Source organism: Plectropomus leopardus, chromosome 12 (assembly GCF_008729295.1).
Source record: "Plectropomus leopardus isolate mb chromosome 12, YSFRI_Pleo_2.0, whole genome shotgun sequence".
Classification (NCBI taxonomy): domain Eukaryota; kingdom Metazoa; phylum Chordata; class Actinopteri; order Perciformes; family Serranidae; genus Plectropomus; species Plectropomus leopardus.
This window is the reverse complement of record NC_056474.1, coordinates 33,968,679-33,983,835: the sequence shown is the minus strand read 5'-3', so window position 1 is coordinate 33,983,835 and position 15,157 is coordinate 33,968,679. Positions and strand designations below refer to the sequence as shown.

Below are 15,157 nucleotides of genomic sequence, written 5' to 3'. Positions count from 1 at the left end.
GTTTGTTTATTTACTTATCAGCTCATTTGAAAATATCACAGGTTTGTGCAGAGCGGGTCAAAGCATGTCAAAGCTGCGCTCTGAGTAAGTTAGAAATAACTTATAGAAACATTGCGCCCAACATAGGCTGTGCATTAAGTAGATAGATAGATAGGTACTTTATTGATCCCGTGGGAAATTTAAGTAACCAGCAGCATATTAAACATACAGAATAGAATATAGACCAATAAATATATAAGCAATATATACAGAGAAAAAGAGAGATGCAGAATATGCAAAAACGCGAGATATAAAACAACAATAACAATAAAAACAGTGCAATACCAGTAAAAACAGTACAACAGTGCAAACAGTGTTTATCTGTGTGAGGAGGAATTGAAGAGTCGTATGGCCTGTGGGACAAACGACTTCCTCAGCCTGTCAGTGGAGCAGGACAGGGACAGCAGCCTGTCACTGAAGACACTCCTCTGCCTGATGATGATGCCGTGCAGAGGGTGGTGGGCATTGTCCATGATGCAGAGCAGTTTGCTGAGAGTCCTTCTCTCTGCCACTGATGTGATCGAGTCCAGTTCTGTGCCGACCACAGAACCAGCTTTTCTTACCAGCCTGTCCAGCCGAGAGGCGTCCCTCTTCTTGATGCTGCCTCCCCAGCACACCACAGCATAGAAGAGGACACTTGCCACAACAGACTGGTAGAACATCAGTAGGAGTTTCCGGCAGATTTTGAAGGACCCCAGCCTCCTCAAGAAGTAGAGCCTGCTCTGAGCCTTCTTGAGGAGGGTCTCGGTGTTGAAAGACCAGTCCAGTTTGTTGTCTAGCTGCAGCCCAAGGTATCAGACCCCTCAATGGAGATCTGTTGCATAGGCGGCCTGGACCTCCGGAAATCCACCACCATCTCCTTGGTCTTGGTAGTGTTGATCTGCAGATGGTTTGCCCTGCACCATGTCACAAAGTCCTCCACCAGGCTCCTGTACTCCCCCTCCTGGCCATCCCTGATACATCCCACGATTGCAGTGTCATCAGAGTACTTCTGCACATGGCACGACTCAGAGTTGTACTTAAAGTCTGATGTGTACAGAGTGAACAGGACAGGGGAAAGAACAGTCCCTTGTGGTGCGCCAGTGCTGCAGACCACCGTGTCAGAGGAGCAGTCCCTCAGCCTGATGTACTGACGTCTCCCTGTGAGGTAGTTCGTAATCCAGGTCACCAGGTGTGATTCCACCCCCATATCTGCCAGCTTGTCTCTCAGTAGAGGGGGCTGGATCGTGTTGAAGGCGCTTGAAAAATCAAAAAACATGATCCTCACAGCGCCACTCCCTGTGTCCAGATGAGAGTAAGCCCTGTGTAGCAGATACAGGATGGCGTCGTCCACCCCGACCTCCTCCTGATAAGCGAACTGGAGTGGGTCGAGTGCCTGGCGAACCTGGGGTCTGATGTGGTGCAGCAGGAGCCGTTCTAGGGTCTTCATAATGTGTGAAGTCAGGGCAACTGGTCTGTAGTCATTCAGCACACTGGGGTGTGCCTTCTTTGGAATTGGGATGAGGCAGGAAGTTTTCCATAGTAGAGGGACCCTCCCCAGTCGCAGGCTCAGGTTGAAGACATGCTGAAGAGGCACGTCGTCCCCCAGTTCAGCAGCACAGGACTTGAGCATTCTTGGACACACCCTGTCTGGCCCTGCTGCCTTCGTGGGGCGGAGTCTCCTCAGCTCTCTACTGACCTGCTCTGCAGTGATGGTGGTGGGAGGGGGGGGCATTGTCTACTGAGGATGCAGCTGATGGTGTTGAAGAGGTGTGAAAGTGGGTGCCAAGAGCAGTAAGTGGAGGGTGTGTGTTGGGGAAAGCCTTTGCATCCAGCGGAGGAGGAGAAGAATCAAACCTGTTGTAGAAGTGGTTGAACTGGTTTGCTCTCACCCCATCCCCCTCTGCTGAGCTGGTGGTCTTTTTGTTGCAGCCTGTGATGGTTTTCATGCCATCCCAGACCTCCCTCATGCTGTTGTTGCCCAACTTCTGCTCCAGCTTCCTGCTCTAGGACTCCTTTGCTTCTCTCAGTCGAACCTTGAGTTCTCCCTGTACGCGCTTCAGCTCTGCCTGGTCTCTGTCTTTAAACGCCCTCCTTTTCTTGTTGAGGAGGTTTTTGACATCACTGGTAATCCAGGGCTTGTTGTTAGGGAAGCAGCGCACAGTTTTGGTGGGAACAGCAATGTCCATGCAGAAGTTCAGGTAGTCCATGGTGCAGTGTGTGACCCCTTCAATGTCCTCGCTGTGTGGTTCTTGTAGCACACTAGTCAGTACACTCAAAGCAGTCCCTCAGAGCATCCACTGCCTCTGGAGACCATTTCCTGAAGGAGCGTGTAGTTGTGGGTTCCCTGAGTACCCGTGGTTTGTATTGGGGCTGGAGAAGTACAAGATTATGGTCTGATTTCCCCAGTGGAGGAAGAGGAAAGGAACAGTATGCATCCTTCACATTGGCATAAAGGAGGTCTATTGTCTTGTTTTCCCTGGTCGGACAGTTAACAAACTGATGAAATGTTGGGAGAGTAGAGTCCAAGCTGACATGATTGAAATTACCAGAGATTGCAATGAAAGCCTCAGGGTGCTGTGTTTGCAGCGTCGCGATGTTAGATTGGATGACGTCACATGCCACTTCTGCGTCTGCCCGCGGAGGAATGTAAACACAAACAGCAATGGCGTGGGAGAACTCTCTGGGCATGTAGTAAGGTCTGAGACTCACCGCAAGCAGCTCAATGTCCCGACAGCACACCGTCGCTTTAACCGTTACATGTCCCGGGTTGCACCATCTGTTGTTAATGAACAGTGCGAGTCCCCCGCCTTTGCGTTTGCCGGTTAGCTTAGCGTCCCTGTCCGCTCATACAGTGGTGAATCCAGGCAAATCCACATTAGCATCCGGAGTGATGCCGGTTAGCCACGTCTCCGTGAAGCACATCAGGCTACACTCCCTGTAGATTTTCTGGTTCTTCACCAGAGCCGCCAGCTCGTCGGTCTTGTTGGTCAGTGCGTTTACATTCCCCATGACGACGGATGGAATGGATGGCTTGTACCTCCACCGCTTTGCTTTCTGCCTAGCCTTCACCTTAGCGCCGGCTCTGCAGCCCTGGTACGGCTGTCTCAGCTCCTCTGGTACAAAGCAAAAGCTGCCGGTTTTCCCCGTTGTCCGTAGAGAGAGCAGCTGTCCCCTTGAATAAACAAGGTTTTTTCTTCCAGGAGATAAAATATCCATCGGATATAATAAGAACTGCCCAGTATGTGCAGTATAAAAGTGAAGAGGAGGAAAAGTTGAAAAAAAATAGCGATGAAAAACCCAAGTTAAAACAAAACACAAGTTAAAACTACAGAGCTACTGGTAAGGCTGCCACTCGCGTCGGCGCCGGAAGCTAATGCTAAAAGTCCACATCTTCTCTCTTCTCTCAGTTGTTCTTTCTCTGTCTCTGTCACTCTCTCTCTCTCTCTCTCTAATATACATGCAGCAGCTTTTTCATTTCTTGTCGGTTCACAGAATCGTTTTGACGCAGCCGCCATTCCAGGTCGTATCACCCCTGTGTCTGCCCGCTCTGTGTCTGATCTGTCAAGTGTGTTTGCCTCTTTTCTTTCCTCCCTGTGTTCATAGGCTGCACAACTTCACCATGCACTCACATCCCTCCATCCCAGCATCCCTCTTTCTTCCCTTCCCTTGGCCAGTAGCACAGCCTTTTACACTTACCATGTCCTCTTCACTTTCCAGGTCGCCGGCCACTTCCAGCAGTTTAACCAGGGCACCTACAGGGGTGCCCTCAACTCGGAGCTCTACTGCCGTGTATTTGTAGCCAGCTCTTCCTTGGCTTGCAACCTCTGCAGTGCTCCTTCTCACCCAGCCACAGAATGTGTTATTGCTGCCACTATCCTCTCTCCAGGCAAGGTACCTGACCCCTTCCATTGACTCAATCCTTGAATCCATGTGTCTTCTTGCCTTCTTCGGTTTTCTGAGATGCTCGGAATTCACCTCCTCCACATCTTCCTATAACACACCAGCAGGCCTGTACTGTAATGGGTAAAGAATTAACAGTCTTTATTCAGCAGGTTAATGCAGAAAAACTGCTAACCACAAGATGTGTCAGAGTAGACCAGGCAGGTATGGCAGGATTTAAACCCTGGTCTCCCGTGTGGTAGACAGGTAGGTTACCACAAGACCAATAGGGCAGGCAGTGAATGTCTGGGACTCATGAGCATGTGATTGTCCAAAAGTTCTCAAAAGGCCCAACGAGTGTGGTGGCCTTGAGACCTTGAGATGGAGTTGGCAAGGCTGACAGCACCAGAGGAGAGGAGCTGGCGAGGTGAAGCTGACACAATGGGCCTTTGGGCTAAACAGGAACAGGCTGAGTCCCAACCAGCCACAGGCAGACGAGGAACAGAAAGCAGCCAGGCAAAACTCGTAGTTGGGGACAGAAGGCTGGTGGATTTACCGGGGCTGAGATGTGAAGCAAAGGTCAGAGGTGAGTCAGGTCGATACCAGGTCAGCAGTCCGGGAACAAGTGCTGGAGAGTCAGGCATGACAGTGAAGACAATCTGGCAAAGACTGAGCGGATTGAAGCTGCATATATACTAACTTGATTGGAGATGGTGAGCAGGTGACAGCAGCAGGTGGAAGCAGTAAAGCTGATGAGGGGTGTGGCTGAGCAGCAGAGCAGGAGATGGGGAGAGCAGACTGTGACATGTACGACATTTTAGTCCACTCTTTAGACACACTGAGATTTAACCTGAAACAAAGCAAAACTGACCAGCTCGGCCTCTCTCAACTCATTTTCCTCTTCTATTAGTACCTGAGTTACTGCGATCCCATCCTGGCATACACAAACTCACTCTCTGACTAGCTCACAGTGCTCCTCCACAAGTCCCACTCCTCATCACAGAATCCAAAATAGTTGCTACACGCTTCTGGTTATATCATCATCTCCACCAAATACTGTCAAAATAAGGGATCTCTCCCGGATGGGGCTGCTTTAAAGGAATCTCTGACGATGTAATCAAAATCCAAGGCCGTTGGTCTTCCCGAGCATTAGCAGAGTTATAGCCACAGCAGACATCCAAACAGCCCATTCTCGCTTGGTCCAGTGAAGTCTGTTGGGGGACTACGCAGCACCAAGCTGGCCAAGATGTGTCCCCCACTCAACGCCCGAGTTAATACATGCTCCAGCCTCTACACAACTCCATGTAAAACATACATCATCACTAAAGCCACCTTCTTTATCTCCTCTCATCAACCCCACCCCCCATCATCCCATCATACAAGACCCTGATAACCTTAAGGTCTGATTCCTTCCCTGGCCAAAGACCCTCTTCTCAACCTTCCCCTTCACCCCCATCATCCATTCAAACTCAACCCTTGACCCCCATTATCCCTGATCCTACATTTATCCAATGAACTACTTTTCTACCGCACATCTAGCATGGTCTTGTTAGTGAAAGCATGCAAAAGCTGGGTGGCATGTCTGCACTGACATGTGCATAGACAGCAACAACTACCTTTTTAAGACAGACTACCACTTCTTGCCTGACATTATGTTTCCCTTAAAATGATGTTTTCATGCTACCACATTTTGACCCCTTTTAATGGTAATTAGTTTTGCAGCTTGGATTTTAACAAGTTCAATGTTAAATAAAGCCTGCTGTCAATAGTCTGCATTATCCTGGGCTAGTATGTGAAAATTCCAGGTCATATTGCAGTGTGCTATCCATTATCATATTGTAGTGATCACACAGTTATTTTTCTCTGTTGGCATGTGTTGCTGTTTACAGACAAACAGCACAAGTTTAAAACAGGCCATGTCAGAATGACCCCAAAGCACAGGGGAAATTGGGTTATACCAGCACCCTGACTCTTAATCACTAACTAAAAATATATGTAGACATTAATAAGAAGGGAACCCACTATGATAAGTGATATAAAACGAAACTAAATAATCTAATTATGTCATTTCTGTTGTTTTAGATTCACCATAGTCAGGCATCGTCTGAAACACTACTAAAGCGGTGGGTATCGGTGAAGTAGACTGAGACAGTCATGCATGGCCACTGCACAAGTAAAGCAGGGCTTTGGAAGGTTTATTCCCCCACTGCAGCTCTGCTGTATGAACTAGAATCTGCAGTCAGACATCTGCAGTCTAAAAGCTGTACTGATGGACTGAGACAGTGGGGACTTCCCTCTGTGATACTGGTAAAGCTCTCTTTGAGGAGGGATCAGGGATTGGTTTCACAAACCCGTTTAAGCAGTCTACAGTGCCACACAGAACCAGCTAAGGTCCATCTGGTAAAAGGGTCTGCATCAACATTGGGGAGAACACCAAGAAATTTTACAGGGACCTGGACAATACAGCCACAAACTCAGCTCAGAAAAGTGCCTTGTTATGGATACGTCCTGACTACTGACACCATTTCCAACCAAAGGTGGTGTGTTTAGCTCTAACTGAACCACTGAAAGGTTTGTATGAGGCCAAAAACAGCAAGCTGTCCTACCCTGACTTGATGACTACATGTAATGCATCTTTAATGGCATTAACTAACTACATCAGAACTGGTGCATTTGTTTCTTTCAATGTTTTCTATGTAATTTCATCAATGTAATAACATTTTTCAATGTTAAATAATTCTGCATGTTGTAGGCTGTAAAAAATTGTGAAAAGTTTCTCCAGATGGCCTGGTTACCTGCACCTGCTGTGGCAGTGGTGGGAGTGATCTTGGAGATCAAGTATCCACACTGTGCTAGAGACAATGGACTCCTCAGTGCCACAGAGAACAAGCATTTCTGGTCATCCAGACTTTATGAAGTCTGGATTTGTTTTTTCAGAGGATTTTGCCTGATTTGTCCATTTCACAGGAGAAATAAAGAATGTTGTGCTGTTGGCTGAGAAGTAGACATGCCCAGATAGCCAGGCTTTAAAACAAATTTCACAGTCTTAATGGGATATATTTTCATTTTGGGTATGAAGTTTGTGCTTTGTATATAGAAATTACAATACTGACTTATATTTGAAGTGACTTTAATAAATATGATACACCTTTAACAGTTTTGGATCAACCTTAACATCAGCTGTCAAACTGATTTAAAACAATTATTTTAAACTGAAAATGGAATTTTAAAAATGTTTTCAAAAATGATTGTAGTTACACAGCTAATTTCCAAGCAAGTAATTCACTATGATAAGAACAAACTTTACACAACTAACAAAATTACACAAATGAAATTGGGGAACAAACATGCCTCATCTCCCAAAGTTGTTTCCCACCCAGGCCTATAAAGGTTTTTCTAACCCTCTCTCCTGTTCTTTTTTCCCTCTGTCTTTCAGCAAAAGAGGTACACAGTGATTCAATGGAGCCTGGAGACTCCCTGCACTAAGACAGCACCCTCACCCTGAGTGTCAGCTCCCTGTCTTCTGCAAGCCTTTCCCTGTTTCTTAGTTTTTATCAATGCATATACAAGGCTTCCCAGTGGTGTGGTCTTTGTTTGAGGAAAATGTTCTAATGCAGTTTTTGAAAATGATAACTTAACATATTTTTTTTGCAGTTGTAAATTGTGGTGAGTGTAAAACAACTTCTGCTGGCATTACTCAACAATATTTTCCTCATCTGCATGTCTGTGGAAAAAATGTGCATGTGTACCCCCTTTCTCTACACACCTGGATCATCCCCATGCAGCACAGCAAAACACTGTGGAGACTATCTGAGAGGACATTACAAAAGAAAGGGCAAATTCCAACTCCTTGATGTGCTATTTATATTTCTGAGTTTATTATATATTAATTAAATTAAATAATTGCTGTAAGTAAGTAAGATAAATAAGATACACGTTTATATATATAAGCAATTAACAGCAACCTGCTCCTTTACCATGGTAAGGTAAGTGTAAAATATGTCAGTATAACCATATATGTCATATCCACATCACTCATATTTATACTATGTAATTATGCATTTTACTTATAACATATATGTGTTTGTGTACATAGATTTGATATATTTTGGATTTTTAGATATATTTTATTTTTTGAATTTTAATCATTTTTAACCCTTATTAAGCACACAGTCACTTTTTTTCGATTGTCTCTGATTTTTGAGCTGCTGAAATGTGTGAATCTCTCGAGTGTGACATTAATCAGTCTAATTTAACCCTGGCTGTTAACATTAATCTTCAAATATAAGCATGTTTTACTTTAAAAAACAATATAATAATGAAACTACATACATGCGCTCTGTGTATATTGTAAATCAATGCAGTTATTTTTAATTAGCGAAAAACTGAGTCTTGTCACTCCGTATAATGTATTCAGACACTTCCGGGAACTATTCAAAGCCTCCATGAGTCAGGGTCAGTTGTTTAGTCACCCCAGCCTTTGATGTGAAAGATATCACTACTTGTGGTGTAATTCCTATCAGACATTTCAAAATGTTATATAAGTTATACTGTGAGTAGATTTGTGCCCTTGCTTTTAAGTAATGAGGTTTCTCGATAAATATTTCAAGACAGTCAATTATTTACATACACTTCTTAATGTTTTTGAAAAATGTATTGGCAGGGAGACTTGCACATGTTCTTGTTCAGGCCATACAACAGACACTGGTGCCAGTCGTTTATTTAGAGTATTAATAACATTTGTGAAATAGTTGGTCTGTGCTCCCCAAATATGTAAGACAGAAACTGAATTGGGTTAGGTGTATCCTTGAGTGATACGTACTAAATTTAACACAGCCATGAAAACCATAAAAACTGGCAAACCAGTTAGAGACTTCACTTTCTCATTCTCATTCTCATAAGCCCCAGGTTGTAGGAGATTTAAGGATTTCATCCTGTTTTTAGAGCTCAATGTTGTTATTTCAGAGTTGCTGACACTTCAACTCCAGCTGACATACATCACAACTAGACAGATGACATATCTCTTTTACATGCACAGATAGATAGATAAATAGACAGATTGGTGGATTTTTTTGTACATTAAAACTAACATCAGAGTATTATTATTTTTTGTTTACTTTGAACAATTGTGGGGCTTTACCTGAGTGACCTTTTGGGGTGGCTTCTTAATAGTATGTAACAGCATATAAAGCAAAAACAGCTCCATATAAAATATATGTAGTATTGTAGTGATAAACAAATACAAACAAAAGAAATACTTATGTTACTGAAATGCCAGGAAAATGTTTACATTTTCTAATTAAAACTAACATTGTAAATTGGGCTTTTGTTTTTTTGTAAAAAGCAGCATTTTAACAGAATCTGACTAAAATGTGTGCCCATTGAAAAGGGTTTTATATCTGTGGCTACAAATGTAATCAATAGCTGAATTAGTTAGGAATGGCTGCCTTAATGCTGCAGGGATAATGTTAGCTTGTAGCTTGTGTTGCTTCTAATTGTCATCTAATTCTACAGATGTCTTTGTAACAGAGTTGACATGTTTAAAGAATTTCCACTGATCGTGTACCCTACTGTCGAGTAGCAGGTGGGCTCTATTATTGTACGAATAGCATTGTTGCAGCGCTCTTAACCACTTGTAAAATGTTCTTTTACCTCAGAGAAGAGCAGAAATACGAAAACATAAGTGAATCTCAAAAATTAATGGGTTCTAACAAAATAAGATTGAATTATAGATAAGGGCAAAAATAAGAGAAAATTAGTTTATCTATAGTTTCTTGCATGAGACCCATTGTTTAATTTCTTTGTTTTTGTTATGGTTAATGAAATGGTCAATTTGAAATCTAATACTACTATTAATGCTCACAGTTAGTTATTCACAAACAGTTAAGTGTTGACTGACCTGCTATTGGTCACTGGAATTTGATTTCTGTGAGTCTGTATAACTTCATGTTAACTCATCTTGCTTCATTTGTTAAAATAACACGAAGAGTTAACAAAAATTGAACCAGAACTAAAAGGTAACATCTCATTTTCCCCTTGATCCGGTCAAAATAAACTACACTACAGGTCTTAAAACACCTATAGACATGCACTAGGACATAATGAAGCATAGTGTTAGCTAAGGCAGAGCATTGAAGTCACACTAACATGAACTAATACACATCAGCTAATTTATTCATGTTTAACCATTACTGGCTTGTTCACAACTGTGTGATCAGCTAACTTGTCACATCCACTCATATCCATGCGGGTGTACAGCTATGTCATTATAACCTGACACTTCTGTTACACAGCTGATATGCACATAACACAGTTTGCTGCTGAAGCTCCCTACACCTCCTCAGCCTCCTAATTATTTGCTAGGTGTTTTAGCATTACTTCTTCCAACAGTAAACTTACTGCTTACTGCTAGTCTGTAAAAGCTTTTGCATTTGAATTACCTGTTGAACCAATTTTTAGTGATGGACATTTCCTTGACATAAATGTCTGTCTTCACTATGCAACAGTAAGCTCCAAGTCAAAAGTTCTTATTTCTTTTAACTACTGTCCCTTCTGCGTAACTAGTTTTCCTGAAATGGTCAAAAAGTACTATTTTTATTTTATTTTGTTATTTGTTTATTTTTGTTATGTTATTGTTATTTTTTGTAGAACTTACCGCCAATAAGCATAATGCAGATGGAGAAGATCTTCTCAGAGTTGGTGTTTGGGGAGACATTCCCGAAGCCTACACTGGTCAGACTACTGAAGGTGAAGTACAAAGCTGTGACATATTTATCCCTGATAGAGGGACCCGACCCAATGATGCAGTCATTGTACGGCTTTCCTAGCTGCTCGCCTAGATTATCCAGCCAACCAATTCCAGCTGAGGTCGACCGTTCCACATTGCCTATGGCATACCTGTGGTAAAAAGACATGTAAAATGCTCCGTCTATTCACATTACATTGGGATGCAGTATTTTAAACAATGGCTTCTTTGCCCACTGTGCTTTGATTGGGTAGTACTCATTACGTTACGATGTTGAGGTCATACTTTAGATTTGTACTCACCATTCACAGCAGAGTAGGGCAAACTTGCCTTTACTTCATTACACTTGCAAGGATTTGCAAGCATTTCAATGCAGATCACAATAAAAATCTGCTAATGCCAAAACTCTTTTTTTAACTCCTAAACCATCCATGGGTCTTTTCTAGTAGTACACCTCTATTTCAATCAATAAAGCAGTCTACACTGGCTGTATAAGGACTTGGTTTCAAGTTTTGATTTGAATTACAAGTTACTGCAAGATAAATTGGAGTACTATACCAGATGCAGGCCAGCCAGTGGGCGATGAGGGCAAAGGTGCACATGAGGAGGAAGAGCACAGCTGTACCATACTCTGAGTAACGGTCCAACTTCCTGGCTACACGAACCAATCGTAGTAACCGAGCTGTCTTCAGTAAGCCAATCAGTGTGGTGGTCTGTTAGGAAGAGGAGCAAAAGAACAGCGATGTGATGTAATGCTGGTGACCAAATAATGTACAAAACCAAATTAAAGGTGCAAGCAGCGCACAGGTTGAGGGTGCTGGTAAAATACTGTGTGACGTGGCTGTGAATTTCACTGAGTCAGGAGTTAAAACCGATTTCCTGCTTACATGGATTTACCTATGCGTTGCCTACCTATTTAAATATAGATATTTTACAGTTACAAATTTTGATACAGAAAATGCTTGATTTTCAGTATGGATTTTAAGTGTAGTAAGCATTGGGAGATTTTAAGTACAGAAAAAAAATTGCAAGCACATAAATTATGTTTTGAAGAGAAATTATATGTAAACAAAACAAAAAAAATTGTTTGAGCAAATAAAAATATAAACTGTAATGAAAAAATGTTGACGATTATCCATACCTAACATGCAATAGTAACCCCTCTTGCTCATATTGTCTCCCTCTCTCCCCTTCAAGCTATGGCAAGGATGCTATACAGGTTAAATGTATCACTAGCATCCACATTATATAGCCCATTATCTCAGTCATGTAGTTCACACAGGGTGGTACATACAGAGGCATATACTATACAGACATACATAAAATAGTAAATGGTACAGTATTCACCTCTTAGATGGAGTGGAAGGGGAGTATAAAGTAGCAAAAAATGGAAATACTCATGTTAAGTGAAACTCTAATTTGAGTAAATATATTTAGTAACATTCTACCACTGCTGACAGATGTATAAAATTCTTAGCAACAGCCTTCTATTCAATAACCAGTACTTTGAATTCCAATACTGATATCATTTTGAATAAACAAATACAAATCATTTAGAGTACAATGTCTTGAGTCATTAGAGGCTGGGCAGCAAAACTGGTGATCCCTCTCGTTTTACACAATGTTATTATTATTCTTCCAAGGAAATCCAACTTCCCATGCATAAAAAAATAATCAACCTTTGCACATAGGTCGAGTCCCACGCCAAACTTACTTAGCTGCAAACACAAGCCAATAGTCCTGATGGTGGCACTACAGTGACTGTTTAAATTAACAAAAGTGAAAATTCCTAACAAACAATTCGTATGCACTACATCTTTTCAACTTACACCAAAATGTAGGCCCAATTATATGGACACTTTTGAACACTTCATAGTGGTACAAATTATGGAGTCCACCTCTCTGTTAAAAAAAAAAAAACAACAAAAAAACCAACAACAGAAAAACGATTTAGACCTGCAGAGTTCAAAAATTGAGCCTTCCGTGCATCTTTTTTTTTTATATTTGCTGTCATGGTAGATTAAGTGTGTAACATCTCAAAGTTTTATCCCAAAAAAATACATTTTTGACAGCATTTTCAATTTTGCCCTCAAGAAACTATTACAATCAATGGGTAAAGGCATCTTGAAACGTCAGTTAAAAAAAAAATCATATAATCAAAAAACGGACTGTCAGCATCCGTTTGCTGTCTAAATGTTGTATGCATATTCTCAGACTTGTCTTGATCACTGAATTTTTGACAGCAGTTTGAAATCTGGCTTTCCATTCACATCCAATGTTTTCTACTTGTATAGCTTTCTGGGATTGTGCTTTGCCCTTGATGTCTAAGGTTACAAATTCAAGTCACATATTACATCTCATATACAGAATGCACCTTCTGCTAATGTGCAGTTGTTCATTGTCTTCCAATTTGTCTGCTACTTGCTGCTAAAAATTTCTGGCCCTGATCAATTGCTACACAACAGCTATAATTTTTTTTTTTTTGGAGTGCAGAACTTCAAGACATAGGCATTGGGTCTCATGCAAGAAACTGTAAATGAATGATTTTTATCTTACTTTTGCACGTATCAAGAATTTGTCCTCATATATTTAGTACCCACAGATTTTTGGGATTCACCAATGTTTTCTTATTTTTGCTTTTCTTTGGGGTAAGAGAAATTTTTACAGGTGGTCCAGAGAACTCGTACCAAGATAAAGATACGAGTTCACAGGCAATTGTTATTCAACACAGAGAAAAATATGTTTTAATTGAGGAATGTTTAAAAAGTACATTTATGTCATTTTTATCAAATTTATGTGAATGTTTAGATTATTTATAATGACTGAATTAATTTATTTCAGGACTAAAGAAATACTATTATACTTGGTGCACTGATACCAATTACTGTAATTCCAGTTACTGTGTGTTCCTTTGTTGGCAGGTGCTACAATGTAACTAAATACATTTGCTCAAGTACTGTATTAAAGTACAAATATGAGGTTATTTTTCCGTAACCTAAGTACCTTAATTTTATGCCACTTTCCATTTTTACCATGCTACACTTCACAGGAAAATATTGAACTTTTTACTCCACTAGTTATTATTAGATAACTTCTTAAGTGAAAGTAATTTTTCAAGCAAAATACATTTCATTGTTCCAGCTTGCTGAAGATACTGAATGTATGAGGACTGTTGCTTTTTCTCCTAATTATTTAAATTAATTTGATTTTTAAAATTTTTTTTTCCCTAAAATCACATTTACTTGGTTTAAATGTCTGTAACAGTAGGCCTACATCAATTTCACTACTGTAGAAGTTCTTCCTCTTGCAACCACTTCTGGTGTCAGATCTCTAGTCAGGCCATCTGTGTGAGTCTTTACACACGGCACAAAACCTGTCCTTATATTGTATTTAGGGATTTATGATCAAGCGGAATTCATTGTTGAGCACACCTGGGTCAGAGCAGATTTGGATGGGTAAGAGTGTTTGATGCATCTGATGTTGACTTCTCTTTTATTTTCTCTTAATATCTTTATGATCTTGTTTTTCTGCACTCTTCTTGCTCACTCAGGACTGAAGCAGAAATGTCAATCCTTATACTTGGGCGAGATAATTAACCATCAGTGTGTGAACATGTAGGACCGGTCCCTACCTCCACATGAATTTTTGTGTGAATAGATTCTTCTGCCACTAGACGGCAATACCTGTGAACAATCACACCTGAAGCACTTTTTGCACTTACTAAGGGTTTTTTTCCTTAAGTCTAAATTCTTGCTTGTGTTGTACGTCGCTTTGGATAAAAGCGTCTAATGCTAAATGAAATTGTAGAATTGTAGAAGAATGTAATTCGTAGTTGTAATGTGAAAGCGCTTTGAGAGGTCAAACAATAAGAAAAGCACTGTGCCATTTGCTATTCTCCCTCAACAACAAACTCCTTAAACCCACAACCCCTCTCAATCCTTCACTGTTGATAAATGCAATGACTTCTTTAGTTTCTTTCAAAATAACATCTTCAATATTCACAACCAGGTGGCCTCCTCTAACCCCCTCAACTTATACCTGAACCCCAATGTAAACAGATCGCTTCTTCTCATCATTCACTGAAATCTCTCCATCTGATATTCTCTGTCGTAGCTGGTATGACTTGTTTTACCAGTACCTTGGACCCATTCCCATCCAGTGCTGCTTTTGATACCATAACCATTCCACACTTTTACACATTACATTCCTCAAATCTACCCTTAGTATTACTGGCTGTGCCCTTTTTCTAGCTCCAGTCCTGCCTCTCTGATAGACATCAATTTATCACTAACAACAACTGCAAATAGTCCTCTCACCCACAGTGTGCCCCAGGGTTCAGTGCTTGGTCCTATTCTTTTCATTGTTTACATGCTACGACTTGAACAGATTCTCTGCCACTCTAGCTGCCAGTTTCATGTGAAGACATCACCGCAGTCCTCCACAACCTCCACTAGCTCCCAGTTAAACGCAGGAGAGACTTCAATATTCTATTCAACATCTACAAAGCCCTAA

General features: G+C 41.3%; 1 protein-coding gene across 1 annotated transcript in view; it reads right to left on the bottom strand.

Moving 5' to 3' along the window:
* The window catches only part of LOC121951861 (potassium voltage-gated channel subfamily H member 2-like), a 74,611-nt gene that overhangs the window by 51,851 nt on the left and 7,603 nt on the right, over positions 1 to 15,157 (bottom strand). Inside the window, exons 4-5 of the mRNA XM_042498346.1 lie at positions 11,204 to 11,358; positions 10,556 to 10,797 (exon numbers count right to left, since the gene is read on the bottom strand). Coding sequence (XP_042354280.1) covers positions 10,556 to 10,797; positions 11,204 to 11,358 — 397 coding nt within the window. The remainder of the gene's footprint in view (positions 1 to 10,555; positions 10,798 to 11,203; positions 11,359 to 15,157) is intronic.